At 43.3% G+C, this 17,022-nt stretch overlaps 1 protein-coding gene across 1 annotated transcript in view; it reads right to left on the minus strand.

Moving 5' to 3' along the window:
• sncaip (synuclein, alpha interacting protein) overlaps window positions 1–15,483 on the minus strand; it is a 29,048-nt gene extending 13,565 nt beyond the window's left edge. The window contains exons 1-8 of the mRNA XM_050052105.1: window positions 15,368–15,483; window positions 9,758–9,845; window positions 7,789–7,861; window positions 7,111–7,667; window positions 5,398–5,566; window positions 5,007–5,296; window positions 4,594–4,773; window positions 1,695–1,808 (exon numbers count right to left, since the gene is read on the minus strand). Of these exons, the coding sequence (XP_049908062.1) occupies window positions 1,695–1,808; window positions 4,594–4,773; window positions 5,007–5,296; window positions 5,398–5,566; window positions 7,111–7,667; window positions 7,789–7,861; window positions 9,758–9,814 (1,440 nt within the window). The 5' untranslated portion in view covers window positions 9,815–9,845; window positions 15,368–15,483. The remainder of the gene's footprint in view (window positions 1–1,694; window positions 1,809–4,593; window positions 4,774–5,006; window positions 5,297–5,397; window positions 5,567–7,110; window positions 7,668–7,788; window positions 7,862–9,757; window positions 9,846–15,367) is intronic.
• Between the last annotated feature and the right edge of the window lie 1,539 nt (window positions 15,484–17,022).

Genomic DNA, 17,022 nt, shown 5'->3' on the forward strand with positions numbered 1-17,022 from the left:
ACTGTCAAAATACAGACACTCATCTTTCTATTAACCTCATACACCTCCAGAGGGCAGTGTGGTGCGAGAGGCAGCTGAGCTGACTGCAAGTGGTGGAGACGCCATGCCCGCAATATCAGGGAGAACACAGGGAAAACAACATTATCTTCATATCTAACTCGGTGAATTAAGGATTAATTTCAACCAAACCAGAGCTGGTGATTGTTGGAACAACAGACTAACTAACTAAAGGACTAACAAGACTAACCAAGACAGTTTTGCTGAGGTTTATTTTGTTTCTAAGAGTGTTTAACCATGAGTTAACGGGGTACTTAAACCTGGTGAAAGAGAGAGACTTGAGTCCAAAACATTCAAAAGGTTGTATTTCTCTGTTTAATAAGGAAAATAAATAAAGGTTTCTTTGTGTATCTATTATACTGGAAAAGATTAGAGAGTTTTGGTAACGCTTGGACACCTTTTATTGTTGCCAGGCATCATCTCCTTACCCCAACCTTCCTGTAAAATCAATCTTAATCAGTGTGTAGTTGCTGCCATGTTGAGGCAGAGGGTACTGTCTGTAGCTCTGGTTGAGGGTGAGAGGCTGTCAGCAGATAAACAGAGATCTGTGTGGGTACATGAGACCCTAAAAAAGAGGCTGGATCATGGGGAGTACCACCAGTTGGTCCAGGAGCTTCTCCTCCATCATGGACGTTTACAGGCATATCTTAGGATGACTCAGGGGCAGTTTGACAACCTGCTGTCTATCGTCGGGCCGTATAGCTCTGGGTATCCAGCAGTTTCTCCTCCATTGTTTACCAACTGTAAACTTGTTGTCGTGACCACCACAGAAGGCCCGCCTCTTAAATCATCCCATTGGACAATGGAGAAAAAGATGACGTGGGTGCTTTTTTACTCTTAGTTGAAGGTTTTTTCAACTCGAGGAGTTCAGAGTGGTCCGGCAGAAACGCCAGGCACCTAGAGTGCAGAAATGCGAGGCATGTCGCAACACAAAGCAAGCAAAAAGCTTCATTCTCATTAAAAACTGTTACAAATAGGTGCCTCCAGCTGCTAAAACGCTTTCTGTGTGATCGGGGCCTTACGACATCACAGGGTTCACTTCATTTGGTCCGACCCAAAGTGATCCATCCTTGCCTTCCAGTTCTGGCCCATATCATGTTCACACTGTATTTTACAAACAAACCCAGAGGAGTTAACGTGACGTCACATGACTGACAAGTAACTGACTGGATTGGACAGTTTAGGTGATGTAACTAAACATCAGTGCTGCAGTAGATGGACCCATGAAGGAAAATGAAATTCAGGTGACTGACAGCAGGTCATAATGTTCTTTAATGAGCCCCATGTGTTTATTAACCTTCTCTGGTGTCACTTAGAAATACTTGATTATGAGTATTATTAATCTAAGTCTGCAACAGTCAACAGTGACAAACAGACAGAAATTTGATTTTAAAGAAGTATTTTGTAGGGCTGTAGTCTCCTGGTCGACTAGTCGATTATTTGGTCGCTATGCTCTCGTCCGACCAAATTCTCATTGATCGAATAATCGCTGTGTTACTTTCATGAAATAAAACTGTTGGTTTCATTTTACACATTTCAGACTTTTCCAGACTTTTCAAGGACCGGTGGGTATTGCAGCTTGCTAGTGTGTATTTGTAATAAAGTCAAGAGTGTGTGTGTGTGTTTCCATATTTTACCTGTCCATAGCGAGCAGCGTAGTGGATCAGACTGGGATGTTCTCTGGTGCAGCTCAGCTCTGCGATGGCCTCCGTCTCACTCACCATCCACCTCACACACTCCAGATGACCATTCTGCAACACACACACACACACACACACACACAGTTAACACATACCAGTCAGGTCCAGGTGGTTTTAAATCTGTCATCCTGTTAATCTGAGTGAATAAACACGAGGCTTGTTGATAAGAGCCAATCAGGACTCAGCTGCCAGGCTTGTCTCGAGCTAACACACTTCCTGTCTGGCAGCCAACCAAGAGCTGGGTTTCAATAGCAGGGCAAACAAAACAAAACCTCCTCAGTCGTTGCAGTGTGACCCGTTTTGAACGTCTTGCAGCTGCCAACAGAGCTGATGGTAACGTTTCTTTAATCAAAAACCTCCATTCTAACACTTTATGACCTCACTGACCAGCTGCCGACGGCCAATCAGATGTCTGCATTTCCCTTCTAGTTTACAGATGTTTATTTTTCTTGAACATTTCCACCTGCAGGTGAAAAATGGAGGAAATCAAAAGCTAAGTTGAGGATGAAGCTGCGCAACAAACATCCATTCGCATTTTTATTAAATGTATTAAATGAGGAAATGAAAATGATCTCTCATGGATTCTTTGAGCCACTTAAGCTTCTCATTTCTCTACACGTTACCCCCCACACTGGCCACTTTATTAAGTACAGTATATTGAAAGATGTTTCTAATATTTGACCGCCTATGAACAAAATAATGGAAACTCCTTTTAATATAATCCAGTAAAACGCCACCCACTATAACCTCCATAATAAACATAAAGTAGAATAATTGCCCATCTGACAGCATCAACGAAAAATGTGAAAGCTTCTCAGACGTGTAACTCATAGCAGAGCTGCTGCACTGGATTATATGAGACTGTGTAAATGTACCTAATAAAGTGAGATTTGGAGGAAGTGTTTGATTTGTTTCACATTTCTTTTTTCAGAATTTCTACCATGTTTGTGATCATCATCTCCCAGTGTCCCAGGCTACTTTGGAGGGTTTGTTTTTCCTATTCAATTGGACAAAGAAATCTCCACTCAGACTTAACAACTGACTTGCACACGTGGACACTTCAGAGCAGTGGTTCCCAACTGCTGAGTCATGGTCCAAAAGTGAGCCTCATGGACCGCAAGTGACTCGCAAACATGTCGAGTTTGTAAAAAACACATTTCAGTTTTAAGTACAGTGAATTTCTTGCACAGAACTTTTATTTTGAAGTGCTGTTTTCTGCTGTAGAGTGAGTGACTAACAGACAGCTACTGGACAGAGGCAGCAAACTAGCTCTATGATGTGGCCAAACACAAGTATGACACTGAGTGTATCAATCTGTGTGGACCTTAAACTAATGACTAAGGAGAAATCTGGACCCAGTGGCTGCACCAGTTGGGATGCCCAACCCGAGCCTGACAGGAACTGTCGGGACCAGCAAAGCTGGGGTTGGAGGAATATTTGTAAATGATGTTCGGATTGGGTTCAGCTGACTCGACATGGTGCTTCAACTTCTTTTTAGTAAAAATATAAACTAAAACAAAATCATGGACCTACTGTCTGCTATGATTTGTTTTTCACGAGGCGTGGACACAACACAAACTACTTCATGTAGCCTTGCCTGTATCGTGATTGGGTGGCTTGGCTATTGGGGTTTGTTCTAAAACCATCTCAACAAAAAGAGCGAATATGACCAACTTAACTGCACACCTGAGAGTGAGAGACTGACGCTTTATTTCGATATTTTTACGTGTTATTTCGGATATTTAAATTTTCTTTTTTTTTTTGCATTTGATAATATTCTTGTTAAGTAAATGTTTATTTCTCTTTAAAAGGGTGTACTTGAATCAATATGCCTTTATTATCATTATATTATATATTATCATATATAACTTGTGCAATAACCCCATTTCACCCTGACTGTATATATTCTGTTTGTGTAAATAATCTTGTTCAACTTACAATATATATATATATATATATATATATATTTATTTACATTTATGTTTGTTAATAATTCCTGTTTATTTAACTATATATTTGTAAATACTATTGTTTAAATTTCTTATATTTTCACGTATCTTTCCTCTCTTGCAAGGAGCACCTGTAACATAAATAATTTCCCCTCGGGGATCAATAAAGTATTTCTGATTCTGATTCTGATATAAGTTTAAAAAATGGTCTAAAAATAGCAAAATTACAACAATAATAAAAATGGTCTTAAAAGCACAATACTACGCAATATTATCGCTTATCACAATAATTTCTGACACAATTAATCGCCCAGCAAAATGTGTTATCGTGACAGGCCTACTCTAGTGTACATACATCCTTCGTTGGCATCACTAACATCAAGGCTGAAGCAATGACTCAATTTTAATAAAATGTCTCCTGATTAAATTTTCTGCCTCAAAGCTTCATTTCATCAGTTACATCACTATCACACGAGCTGAGGCTGTTTATTAAACACACAAGTTAAAAGCATTAAGTAGAGCTCTTTTTCTTTAACGAGGAATCTTGTATTTCTTCATTATAAAGGAGACCTGGTCTGCTTGATTTTCTCATACTTACAGTTGATATTTAAAAAAAAAAAAGAAAAGTATTAAAAGTATTCATATACTCAATCATCAGAAGAATATGTAGAATATTAAATTTTCTCATTCTTTCAGTTCACATTAATAGTTTTCTATAAAAACTGTGTCAGGAAGCGGTTTGATATCAGAATCTGCAAAAACAACATTGGAGGACAAACTTAATTAAAGGCTAATACCTGCCCAAATATGTCTGCTTAACAATGCATCTTAAAGTAAACACACACTTTGAGTCTCAAGCTCACACACACACACACACACACACTGACCTTGACTCCCAGTCCAGCAGGGGTGAGCTGTTGGTTGTTGCGTTCGTTGAGGCCGTCCTCCCCCATCAGAGAGGTGAGGTGCTGCAGACAGTCAGCGTGACCCTGACAGGCCGAGATGTGCAGAAGGTTGTTCCCGTCCTCGTCTCTGATCAGCTCCAGGTTGTCTGCCGCCAGGTGAGGCTGCAAGAGGAGGAGAAGGAGGAGAAGGAAAGGGTGGGGGAGGGAGATGAGGAGGAGGAGGAGGAGGACAGGTAAAAACAGTCAGAGGTGAGAGGAGAGGTAAAGGAGGAGTAGAAAAGGTGGAGGAGAAGAAAAGGAGGAGAAAGAAGAGGTGTTGATGTTAGAGAAAAAGAGGATGTTAGATCACCCACCTCCCCACCTCCCCACCTCCCCTGTGATGACCTCCCACTCACCAGCAAAGAGATCTGTCCCTCTCTAACGATGTTGATGATGTTCTGGTTCTTCTTGGTCTCCTCGTCCACCTCCCCTCCTGCTCCTCCACCTCCTCCGAACCCCCTCGGCCCACCGCTTCCTCCGCCTCCACCTCCTCCTCCTCCTGGTCCAGGAGCCCAGGACTTGGAGGAGTCCTGCCTGCCCACACTGCACCCTGGCAGGGGGAACATCATCCCCGGGCCCCCTGGAGGCTCCACGCCCGGCCTCTGGCTCTGGGAGTCGGGGTAGACCCGCGCTGACAGCAGCTTGTCTGGAAGACATCATTCAAACACGTCACATCATATGAACTGTGTTTCTGTCCACTGAGACAAACAGAGAAGAAGAAAAGCTGACGGTATCTTTAAGTTGTACCTGCATCAGAGAAAGAAGAGAGGGAGGAGGAGCAGCTGAGGAGTCCAGAGGACAGCAGCTCCGACTGGTAGCCTCCTCCAGCCGGGGAGCGGTGGAGGTGGTGGAGGTCTGGATCCATGGACTTGGACTTCCTCAGGTCGGACCACTTCACCGGAGACAGAACACAGTACTGCAGGAGACACATCAACATTACCAGCACTGATCTACAGCCTACATATATCAGTAATAATGAAATGAACACGTGGCCATGCGCATCAGCTCGTTTTCCATTTTGGGTATGACAAGTTGGGGAGGACACACAGACGCACCAGCTGTGTCCCAGCAGGACGCTGGTAAAAATTATATAAACACGCTTTTGTTTGTCAGTGTTTAAAAAAACAAACATTTCAGATCGAACCGAGCACGAGTGGTGTTCATCCTCCTGTCAGTCCCACAGAGCCAGTTAACTGCCAGCTGTGACAGAGAGCGTGCGTCCATGTGGCGGCTCAGTTTAAGGTGAGTAATACTTAGATGTTGGTCAGATTATGGTCTAACAACAATTCTTCACCTCAGCCAGATTTACTGCTGCGCCGCAAGCCCACGCTGACTCACTGTTGTGTACACAAGCTGAGACCTGATGTGAGATCTGATCATGGCAACGGCTCACGTCCACATTAATACAGCTCACGTCCACATTAATACAAGCCAAGCTTTCTGTGGAAATGACCGCACGCCCAGTTTACCGTTGAACTTCCTTTCGAAAATGAGTCCACTGTGTGAATCTTGGAGCTCTAACACTGCATTTCCTCATTTATTAAACATGTTTTAAAGCAGTGGTTCCCAACTGGTGCAGCCATGTATCCAGATTTCTCTTCAGTCATTAGTTTAAGTTCCACACAGATTAATACATTCGGCATCACACTTGCATTTGGCCATGTCGTCGAACTCATTAAGTAGCTATCTGTTATTTATTCACTCTACAGCAGGAAATGGCACTTCAAAATAAAGGCTCTGTCCTGAAAATCGACTGTACTTCAAAATAAAGTGTGTTTTTTACAAACTTGGCACGTGTGCAAGGCATTTGCGGTGCATTCAGAATGGAACTATAGACCCACTTTTGGACTGAGACCCACCAGCTGGGAACCCCTGTTTTAAAATATTTTAAATCCTACATTGTTTACATCCATGTTCAGTGGCATGCAGTCGTCCTCTTCCCTGTCTTTGCCGGTGCATTGCAGCGTTTCTTGGTGCCTAACTGGCAAAATTTGCAAATTAACACAGCGTCACAACTTTTTTGTAATTGGGGGTTGTACTTGTGGATGATATAATTTTATCAAACATTTACAGTTCATGTGTAAACATCAATGCTTGTATTTATTTACAAAATTCTGCAAATGTTCAGCTGTGGTGCCACATTATCAATTTTTAAAAATCAATTTAAGTCTCGTCGACAGCAGCTGACCAGTGAAATATTATTTTGCAACTAGTGAGAAACTAGAAGCAACAAGTGGTCACGATACTTGTAACATGCAACTTGTCTAAATTAAGGTCTGGTATGTCAATTAAATATTATCAAACTGTGTATTCTAGTCTTACAAGTCTTACTAAGGAAACTACCTTAACAGTTTACTCAACAGTGCTTAGTTTAGAGATCCGTATACAATAATTTACACATTATTTTTCCTCCTACTTCCTACTGTTAAAGAGTATGTTTAGGAGTAGATGGACATGTACCTGAGTCTGTGAGCTGCTGCTGCCCAGGCTCAGAGGCTCGTTATGGGGTAAAGCGGAGCTCTTCAGCCCTCCTCCTCTGGTCCTCTCCAGGGTGCCTCCGCCAAGGTTGTTCCCCGTCACCGAGCGCTTGTCGTGGGGGACGCGAGGCAGCGTGGACATCTGCTGACTGGACTTGATATAAGGCACGTCCAGGATCTCGTCCATGTCCAGGTCGTAGTGCTCCAGCTCCCCGAACAAAGCCTGGGGGTTGTTCCCTCCGACGACCCCAACGCTGCCGCCGCCAACGCCCTTCGCCTTCCCTCCCGGCCCCTCAGAGGAGGTGGAGGCATGAGTCTGTTTGTCAGAGCTGGGGTCATCCTTACTGGCCTCCCCCGGCTCCCCCTGCCCCGGTCCCTGGACTTTACCGTCACAGTCGGAGTCGGTGGTCTCTGGTTGGTGTTTGAGAGGGGAGACCCTCTTCACCGGCCGGAACTTACTGTGGACCTCAGCGAGCCCCGTGGGTTTGATACCGCCGCCGCTGTGGGAGGAAACGCTGCGACTCCAGTTGATGGCTGGAGCTGCGAGGAGGAGAGGTGAGATTATATAATTAACTTTCACAGAGATGGAAACAGACCCTGTTGAAGTTTAATGCATAGAGCAGGTGTAATGCACCGTCAAAAGAGAGTAATACTTAGTTACCCGGTCTCTCCTCGGCCTGGCCATCACTCCTCCTGGACAACTCTGGGATGCTCTTTAGAGACGTCACAGAATACTGCAGGAAGAGAAGGAAAATCAGAGAGATGTCAGAAAACAGCACGCAGTGGCCCTGCAGCTGTGCAAAGTGGTTATATTTAGATATTAGTTAATTGCAGTAGTTGTTACGTTGCTCTAAGTACAGACAGATTGTAGCATGAGGCAGAACTAGGTTACAGCTGTGGACACACTGCTAGTTTATACACCGAGCGAAAACTACATCCTGCCTTCTAGAGGTGCTGATTCAACATCAAGAAGTCAAGATTCAACTTTACTTGAGACAACACTTTAATTCTACCACACGGTGATTAGAAACCCTTGAATATAAAAACGACTCACTAAAATCGGTTAAGGAATATAAATGTTGCGGTGATTTTTATCCAGAAAAAACTCAGCTTACATATCACTTGCATTTGATTACAGGCAAGACGTGCCTTCTCCAATATGGCAGCAGCACCGACACAGCTGCAACGGGCCGACACAGTCGATGCTGCGTCTTCACAGTGTTGGTTCACACGCTACTTGGCAAAAGTACCTTGTTACTTACAAAGCTACTTTTATTCTTTTACTCTATGTCACGTCAGCCTTATCGCATTGATCAAACAAACAAACAAATAGGCAGCAAAAAATGTTCAGTTAAAGTGATAACTATAAAATAACAGACTTAAAAGTTTTATTTGTTTTTTTGAAGACTTTGTGACATTTGAACATGTCCTCCAATAACTTGTATCTGGCTCTGTCACTCATTCAAAAACAATTCCAAAATATAAATTTCAGGCAATAAAACTGAGATACATAAAAGACAGTAATATAAACTATAAAAATAACAGACTTAAATGAAAACTGTTCTTGTTTTGGGACATTAGAACATGAACATGTCCTGCAAATGACAGTGTGTGTCACTCTGTCTCTCAGCTCTTTCCTTTGCCCTTGTTGTGTCTATTTCTGTGTCCACTGCAAATTCACTATACAGTCAATGGACAAGACATGTGAGAGGCGTGTCAGGTGCAATGTAGTCTCTATATGCAGACTCTACATTCAGTGAATGTAGAGTCTGTAGGCAAACCCCGGAGATCTTGCCTCCAGAAGAAGAGAGCAAGAGCCCTGGTTTCCAGTTGTAGGCTGTTTGTAGTCCGCGTGATATTGACCAATCACGTTTGAGCCGGCTGCAGTTGTTGCCAGGTTAAACGGTCCGTGCGGTGAACTAACGAGGCGGAACATAATTGGTATCACTGCAAACTCTGAATCCATCACAGTGGTTCAGCATATTTACTTATATATAAATGGAAGTCGGAAACGGAAATTCGCCTCCTCCGCCCAAATCAAACCGGAATGCCAAAAGATCGGGGGTCTGCCCCCAGAGGCTGTATTGCCATCTGCCGGAAGTCAGACGCCAAATACAGCTGATGGGTTCTGAGGAATGGGTGCAATGTAGCCAATGAGGGCTGGTCTTGCCATGAAAAGCCAATAGCGAAGCAGCAAGCAGAATAAACTGAAGGATTAGCATGTGATGTCATACAGAAGTGCTTCCCTCATGTACATGCCTCAGTGTGGTGCCGGCATCAGTCACATGACTTAACCTCACTGTTATTATCCTGACTTTTATCCAGACCTCTGCAGATAAACAGTCCGCTGCACTTCAGAGTTTTTCCTGGGAAAAAGAGCTTGTAGCTTTGTGGATGCTCACAACACTGTGTCTTCGTTTATATGTCTATGCTTACATGTGTCTGGAAAAGTGGTGGTTTCAGGTGGAGGTGAGGATGTTGCAAGCGCAGTCTGGCCCTGCTATGGACTCTAAAGTTAGGATACTCTCACCCTGATTCACAGGATGAAGCTTAGAGACATTGTTAGTAGACTCTACCATTAGTTAGGAAGGTGCAGTCAGCAGCTGTTAGCCTGTTTATATCATACTGACCACTGAATCATCAGAGAAGTCGATCTCATCCAGGTCCAGGTATTCAGGAGCCTCCATCTTCACACCACATCATCAGCCTCACAGCCAGCTGCAGACAGACACACACAGGTCACATTATTACATTGTCATACACATTACAGAGACACTCTTCTTCTTGTTTTGTAAGCTATTTAAAGGGTCTGACCTTGAAGAGAGTCAGTCTACAGATGTGTTGGTGATCACTGAGGCACTGAAGCCATAACAGCCTTTGTTTGTAGCATCTTAACCATAAATATGATAAAGACAAACACTGTTGGACATCAACGTTGGGGTGATATGATCAGCAGGAATAAAACACAGGACGTAGCTGCAGGAAACTGGAAACAGTCCCGCTGAAAACTTGTGTTAAAGTTTCTTTTTCTAACCCAGATGACAAACTGTTGCTCAGTGAATAAAGAGGAAACTGTGGAAATAACACATCGGACTTTTATTCTGAAGGAGGAGTTTCGCTCTTACCAACTAACAAAGGGGCTGTATGTTAAACCTGCCCTTTGATTTGAAAATCTAATCCTTTCCTGCTCAGTAATACCACAGATTTAAAACTGTTTAAAGCCCTCGAAAACTGTCAACTGCACCAAGTGCCTGAGCGGTTATGATCAAAGGCAACAAACAGCATGATAATCAGGACCGATCAGAGAGCAGCGTGACTCGCAGCGCCCACGGAGGTTTAAAGACGCAACCTGGAAAAACACAAGCAAGAGCAGACTCTGTTGCGTATGACAAATGACACCGAGAATACTGAGCTTCTGTTTGTAATTACACTGCAAACAATCAGTCTGAGAGTCATTCAGTAATTTATGATAATCACACTCTTGTTTCGGCGGTTTAATCAAGCAAAACGTCTCCGCTGCTTTTCTTTGTTTGATAGAAATTGGGTTTTGCACTTTTAATCAAACACAAAAAGAGAATCCGAGGACGTTCTGGGAAACCGTGCCGAGTTGTTTTCACTATTTCCTGAAAAAATACTCCACGGATTAATCGATGGCAGCTCTGGGAGGATCACAAGAATCAGCTACAACTGCAGCTCGGCCCTGCAGACCTCTCACGTCATCAGGTGGTTCACCTACAATGAGATCCAGATGTGCTGCGGGCGCTTTAAGTTACTATAGTCCTGTTCTCTGGAACAGAACACAGGCTGACCTGAGATCCTCCCCTGCAGTAATCAGTGACGAATCGTGATGTTTAAACAGTGTCAAGACATGATCAAAGTCACAGCGTGCTGCTGCCGTTCTTTGGTTTTAGTTGGAGGTGTTATTTTCCAGGCTGTGTCGTATAGCGTTTCTCGTCTTTCCACCACTCCCTGTACGTTACATACATTCTGAGGAGGTTTCTTTATGTTTTGAAACTTCCATTCACGGCCACAGGATGTTCAGAGAGCTTTCATGTCAGAGTGGAGCTGTTTTCAGACTGTGTGGGAGCAACCGCAGAACTAAACGGGTCAAAATAAAAACCTCTGATTGCAGCTTTGAGAAACAGTCGAGCCTAACATCCTTGATAACAACAGTTTAGGCCTCGAAAATAAGACTGGATCAAAAAAAGAAGAAGAAGAAGGAGGAGGAGGAGGAGGAGGAGGAGGAGGAGGAGGAGGAGGAGGACGTCGGCTTTCTGTGTTTATATGAACAGCTGACGAGCCTGAATCCTTCCAGGCAGCGAGACACGAAAACAATCAGTGAGACGAAATGTTTTGTTTTGGAGCAAAGCTGAGAGACAGGGACGGGAGTTTTCAGGAGGAATTTGGGAGAGATTCAGTTCCTCTTTCTACACACTGAAACGAGATACGTGTTCCTTCACATTTCCCTCAGAGGTCAGGTGGAGCTGCGAGCTGAGTGAATCCACCTTCTCGTGGTCGGATGCACGTTGTCTCGTCTATAAGTAGACATGTAAAAATAAGTTGTGGGTTTAGCGTCAGAGCTCTGGATGCAGCATCTCGACAGTCGTGAGCTTATTGTGAGGTTGCCAGGTTTGAGCTCTGTCCTGACTTTTAGAACAGACTGCTGACTAGCTTAGTGAGCTAACAAGTTAAAACATGAGAGAAATGTAACTGACACCGACCTTCTTATCTGACTCAGAGTGACGTATAAAAACTGCTGCTCCTTTAAAAGGGTCAGTTCATCGAAATTATGAAGAGACAACACCCACCCGAACAACAGGAAATTCAACCTGCTGCCGTCTGACAAGTGATACAGATCTACCCGCTGCTATACCAGCAAACTACAGAGCAACGTCTTTCTTCCTCAACTCCAACAACTCTGATTATTTTGTTCTTGTTCTGTCTGAAGGGGTTGATATGTTTAAGCTGACCATGATAAATATCACAGACGCTGACGGCTGTAAACTGAACTTTTATTTTCTATGATTAATAAATAAAAAATAAGAGGGCCTGATGAAACAAGTTGAAAGAGGCAGCTACTTGCAACGCGCCGTTCTGCAACGTTGGTTGTAGCTTCTTAAAATCTGAATGAGGATAGTGATAGTGAAAACCAACAAAACCAGCATCAGATGGACTGTACTCATAATCAATACGCCACAATAATATAAATAACCAGCGCCAATTCATCAGTCAATGAGTGTGTGTGTGTGGGCGGGGCATAAGCAGGTAGGAAACAGAGGGCTCGGTGGGGACGGAGCACCTGCTGCAGCACGCCAACACGTCGTCTACAGCCATTTTGTCTTGACCAGCGGACTTCAATACAAGCTGTTGTTTAAAACCAGCTGCCGGCCATTTGACCAGCTGAGTGTCAGGTGACATCATCAGCCGGCTTGAGTCGAGCTCAGACCGGCCAGTTCACACCACTGACACTTTTCTCTGTGACGTTCTAAAACAGTTTCATCTCGTTGCAAATCTTTGGTCTGAACTGAAGCTGCTAACAAAGTTCCACTAATTCAGTGATAAACACATTTCATTTCCTGCAGATTATTCACAATAAAAGCCCCCTTGTTATTTTGTTACGTAAAAACTTTAATTGTGAAGCAGCAAAATAAGGAAATGTTGAGCTTCTAAACAGCAACTTCACACAACTTCTAATCAAAAAATCAGATACCTAAAGCAAAAACAGGACGCAGGAGAGAAACTAAACTCCAAACCACAGAGATTCAGTTAGAAGCTACAGGCGTACTGAGAGCTGAACACACAGAGACTTTTAAAGACGCCTTTCTCTCTGGTCTCCTGCAGACAGAGTGGAGGACAGTCTCGGTACAGGCACAGCTTTTGGACCTGCTCCAGAGAAGGTCCATCTCTGGCCATCTCTAAACTGATAATGGAAACGCAACTCGGCACGGCATGGCTTGAGTCCGCGTGGCCAAAAGTGACAGTGGAACAGGCCCATAATAATATAACTGTAAATGAGTTATCAGCCTTTATAATACTGATGATTTCTCTAACTGTGTTAAAGTACATGATGCTTCAGACGGCAGAGACAGTGTGACGTTCAGGTACCCTACAGTAGTGTCTTTGGACGTACAGTGTGCACACAACACAGAAAATAACCAGTGGAAAACAAACAGCATCTTTGCCTAGAAACTCAAAACCGTGTCTTCCCCTCTTCTGAGCTTTCTCCACCTCCTCAAACAGACGCTGTCACCATCAGCCAGTTGGAGGCTGCAATTCAGACGACATGGAGACCTGATAACAGACACTGAGACCTGCAGACTGGACAGCTCTGTGGCTTCACTTTTTTATTTCATTCAGACAGATGTCACTGTGTTAATCCACGTTTACAGGTAAACTGCCATTAAGACTGATTTTAGACTCAACATAGAAGCACCTGATGTTTTTTTAGATACATGTCCTACTTGTAAAAACTTTACTTTAAAGGGCGAGGCGATACTTCTGGCGCTCTGTGGACGATAAATGAGGTAAAGACTTCCCTCTGTGTTACAGGTGAAGAGCCAGGAAATGCAGGCTCCTTTTACACTGCCAGATTTTCGGCAAATATTGGGCCGTTTTGCCGGCAAGCTGCGAGTGTTTAGACACACAGAGCCGGATTGGCGAGTTGATCAGAGGTGCCCAATTTTCCACCTCGTAGGGTAGACATGTTGGTGGAACCCTTTCAGATTAAACAGACCGAGGCAGCCTTCCGCAACGGGAGGGGCTGTTGATGACTTGTGGGAGGAGCTGTTGATGACGCCGCACGTGTGACCCACTGGCGGTGGATAAACAGGAAACAGCTGATAGCAGGAATTAGCGAGCAGCTAGTAGCAAGAGGGAAACACAAACCTGACAGACACTGTAAAGATGAGCAACTGGGGAGACAAGGAATTGCGCGCCCTCCTTGTCCTCGCAAACGAAGAGGCCATTAACCGTCAGATGACGGGGACGGTGAAGAACGGGCCGACTTACGAGAGAATCGCCGAAGGACTGACCAGCCGCGGCTTCCCTCCCACGTCACTGTTTACGTCACACGCTGAGCTACACGTTTTGTTACTTGCTCACGCCCCCATTGCCCCGAAAAAGGCACATTCTGTATAAACAAAAGTAGGTAGGCGGCATTTTGCTGCACTCCCCGATTTTGTTTTTATACTGCCAATGCTGAAAAAAGACTGATTGGGCTTTCCTGCAAATTTGCACAACTCCTGTTTAAAAAGGGCTACAGTGAGTGCTGGATGGAGCAGTGAGTGACAACAACCCCGCCCACATTTAAGGCTACTGTTTGCAGTGGAAACGCTTAATGGACCGAGGGTCTAGGTACCATGTCTGAAGGGTTACTGTTGGTTCCAAAGGAACTGTACTGAGCATGTTTGGTGGAAACAGGGCTTAAAATACTACAAGTAAAAGTCCTGCATGTTTTCCTTAAAATTCTGAGGTTAAATAAAAACAATATACAACAATTTAAAGCTCAACGACGCTCCTCTGAGCCAAAATACAAAACAGAAGTTGCTGCTGTTTAGCACCACCTCCTGCCCCCTCATGAATAAGGAACAGTCCCTTAAAGAGAAGCTTTAAGCACTGGAGGTAATAAGGTAAAGAAAATCCACATCATGTCAGTTTAGGTGTGTATAATTATATATTCATAACAGCCCAGTTATGAGTTAATATCTAAGGCTGTTACTGTGATTTATTTGTACTTATAATTTCTGTTTTTCTGACAGAGATGAGGGAAACATTACACATAGTGGAATAAAAATACCTGCAGGCTGATGGAAGTGAAATAAAACATCATGTCAGACCAATATGTGTCTGATTCTGTTTCATTTTCCTGTAATTAATAACAATACTTTGTTATATTAATGTGTTGCAGGGTGAGAAGTGTTGGCAGACACACTTACAGCTGCTAATGAACAAATAAAATGTCTGTTTTACAGAATGAGAGCAGTGAAAGTGACTTCAGGTGCTCTCTGCTCTCTTTAGCTGATCTAATCCGCTCATACCTGCTCATCCAGCAGCAGGAGGCTAATTAGCTTAAGCTAGCTCAGCTAATCAGCATCCAGAGAAGCTAATGTGGGAGCTAGCTGCTAGCCGGGCACACACTTGGAAAAATAGGTCAGAACAGAGAGCTCAGGTGAAAACGACCCCGGGCCCCGGGATAAAGAGCCGTTATCTCCCGGTTAACGGACAGTTTGGTGTTACGGTACCTTATGGAGGTCAGGCAGCCGAGGAGAAGGAGGTGAAGGAGCTAGCTGAGCCGCTAGCTGCTCTGATCCTCGGATCCAGCTGTTTTTTTTCCTTGTGTCGCCTCGCTGTCTTGAAAAGCACAAAGACTTTGACATATGGGCAGCAGAGATGGAGCAGGCGACACGAGGCCTCACTCTGAGCACGTTTCTGAGGACCAGATCAGTCAGACAGGAGGGAAGGACTACAGTTTTACTCCTGCAAACAGGCTCTATGTGTGTTACAGTGTCTGTTTAATGTTTATGAGTTTGGAGGATTATTAAAACGCAAATACCAGTGATTAAAGAAGTGTGCAGATCCTTCAGTTAAGTAAAAGTAGAAATACCACAGCCCTGAAGCCTGAAACCAAGAATCAAAGTCAGAAACTGTTTAAACAGAAATTACCATTGTTTTTTTTAATTACCAGTGATTTATTATTAACAGTTATTGTGTTCCTAATGTCAGTACAACCTTTAGCGATGCTTCTTTTAGCTACTACGCCCCAAAATATGGAACACCCTGCCTTTAAACATTAGTGGACAGTTTTAAACGATGACTTAAAACATATCTGTGTTTTGCTGCTCTTATGTTTTTATCTTGGTTTTTTCTTGTTTTTGTAAAGTGTCTTTGAGTGTTTTGAAAAGCGCTATACAAATAAAATGTGTTATCATTATTATTATTATTATTATTATTATATCCTTTTAACATAGCCTATAACTAGCAGCTGACTGTTAAAATGTTCAGAATATGTTTGTATGTTTTTTTTTATTAATTATTGATTGATAAATGTACTTATTCTTTTCTTTTCTCCTTGAATGAGTGTTGTATAATTGTATGGTTTTATTTCTTTGCTGTTTGTCTCTGCCGTCTGAATTGTAAAACACTTGTGCTGCAGTTTATGCATGACAGGTGCTATATGATATAAATAAAGTTCATTCATTCATCATTGGATTTCAAATTTCCGACGGTCCGTAGACCCATCATGTGTCACGAACGCTTCAAACAAACAAACAAAAAATATATGACCAAAACAGAGCTAAAAATGATTTCATTTGATTTCATCAACGTCACTTTACGTCTGTGGAGCTACATTTGTTTCTTTATTATTCAGTCCAACAGAGCAGGTTTTGCAATAAAAAAAAAGATTTGAGAGCAAAAGTGTCAATATTGCAAGTAAAAAATTATTGATTAAAAAATGCAAATCCTAAAGTTTTGTTTGCGAGTCATTTTTTTCCATTTCAAAAAGTTTTGCAAGTAAAAAGTTGAACCTGGTGGGCGGGGCCTAAACTGAAAGCTGTATGACACGTCTCTATTGGCCAGTCTCATCAGAATGGCCGCTTGCAAAGCAGCATGGGAGTTCTGTAGTTCACAGGGAATTCAGTGCAGGAGCTGTGGCGAAAATCAATGAGCAGGTAAATACATAACTAATAATAGCAAGAATGTTTTATTTGAACTGCTGCATGTAGATTGCTTTTGTTTAGCCAGGGCAGAACTATCCGATGGTGTAACGGTCAGTGCCGTCGATGCCCCGGGGTGCAGCAGTAATGCCAACTGTCGAGAGTTTCCAGTGGGAGAGAGAGAATCGTGGGTGTAGCCCACTCTGTATGGAACCACGTCAAACCCACCAATAGAAACTCTT

This window comes from Epinephelus moara, chromosome 8 (genome assembly GCF_006386435.1).
Source record: "Epinephelus moara isolate mb chromosome 8, YSFRI_EMoa_1.0, whole genome shotgun sequence".
NCBI classification, from domain to species: Eukaryota; Metazoa; Chordata; class Actinopteri; order Perciformes; family Serranidae; genus Epinephelus; species Epinephelus moara.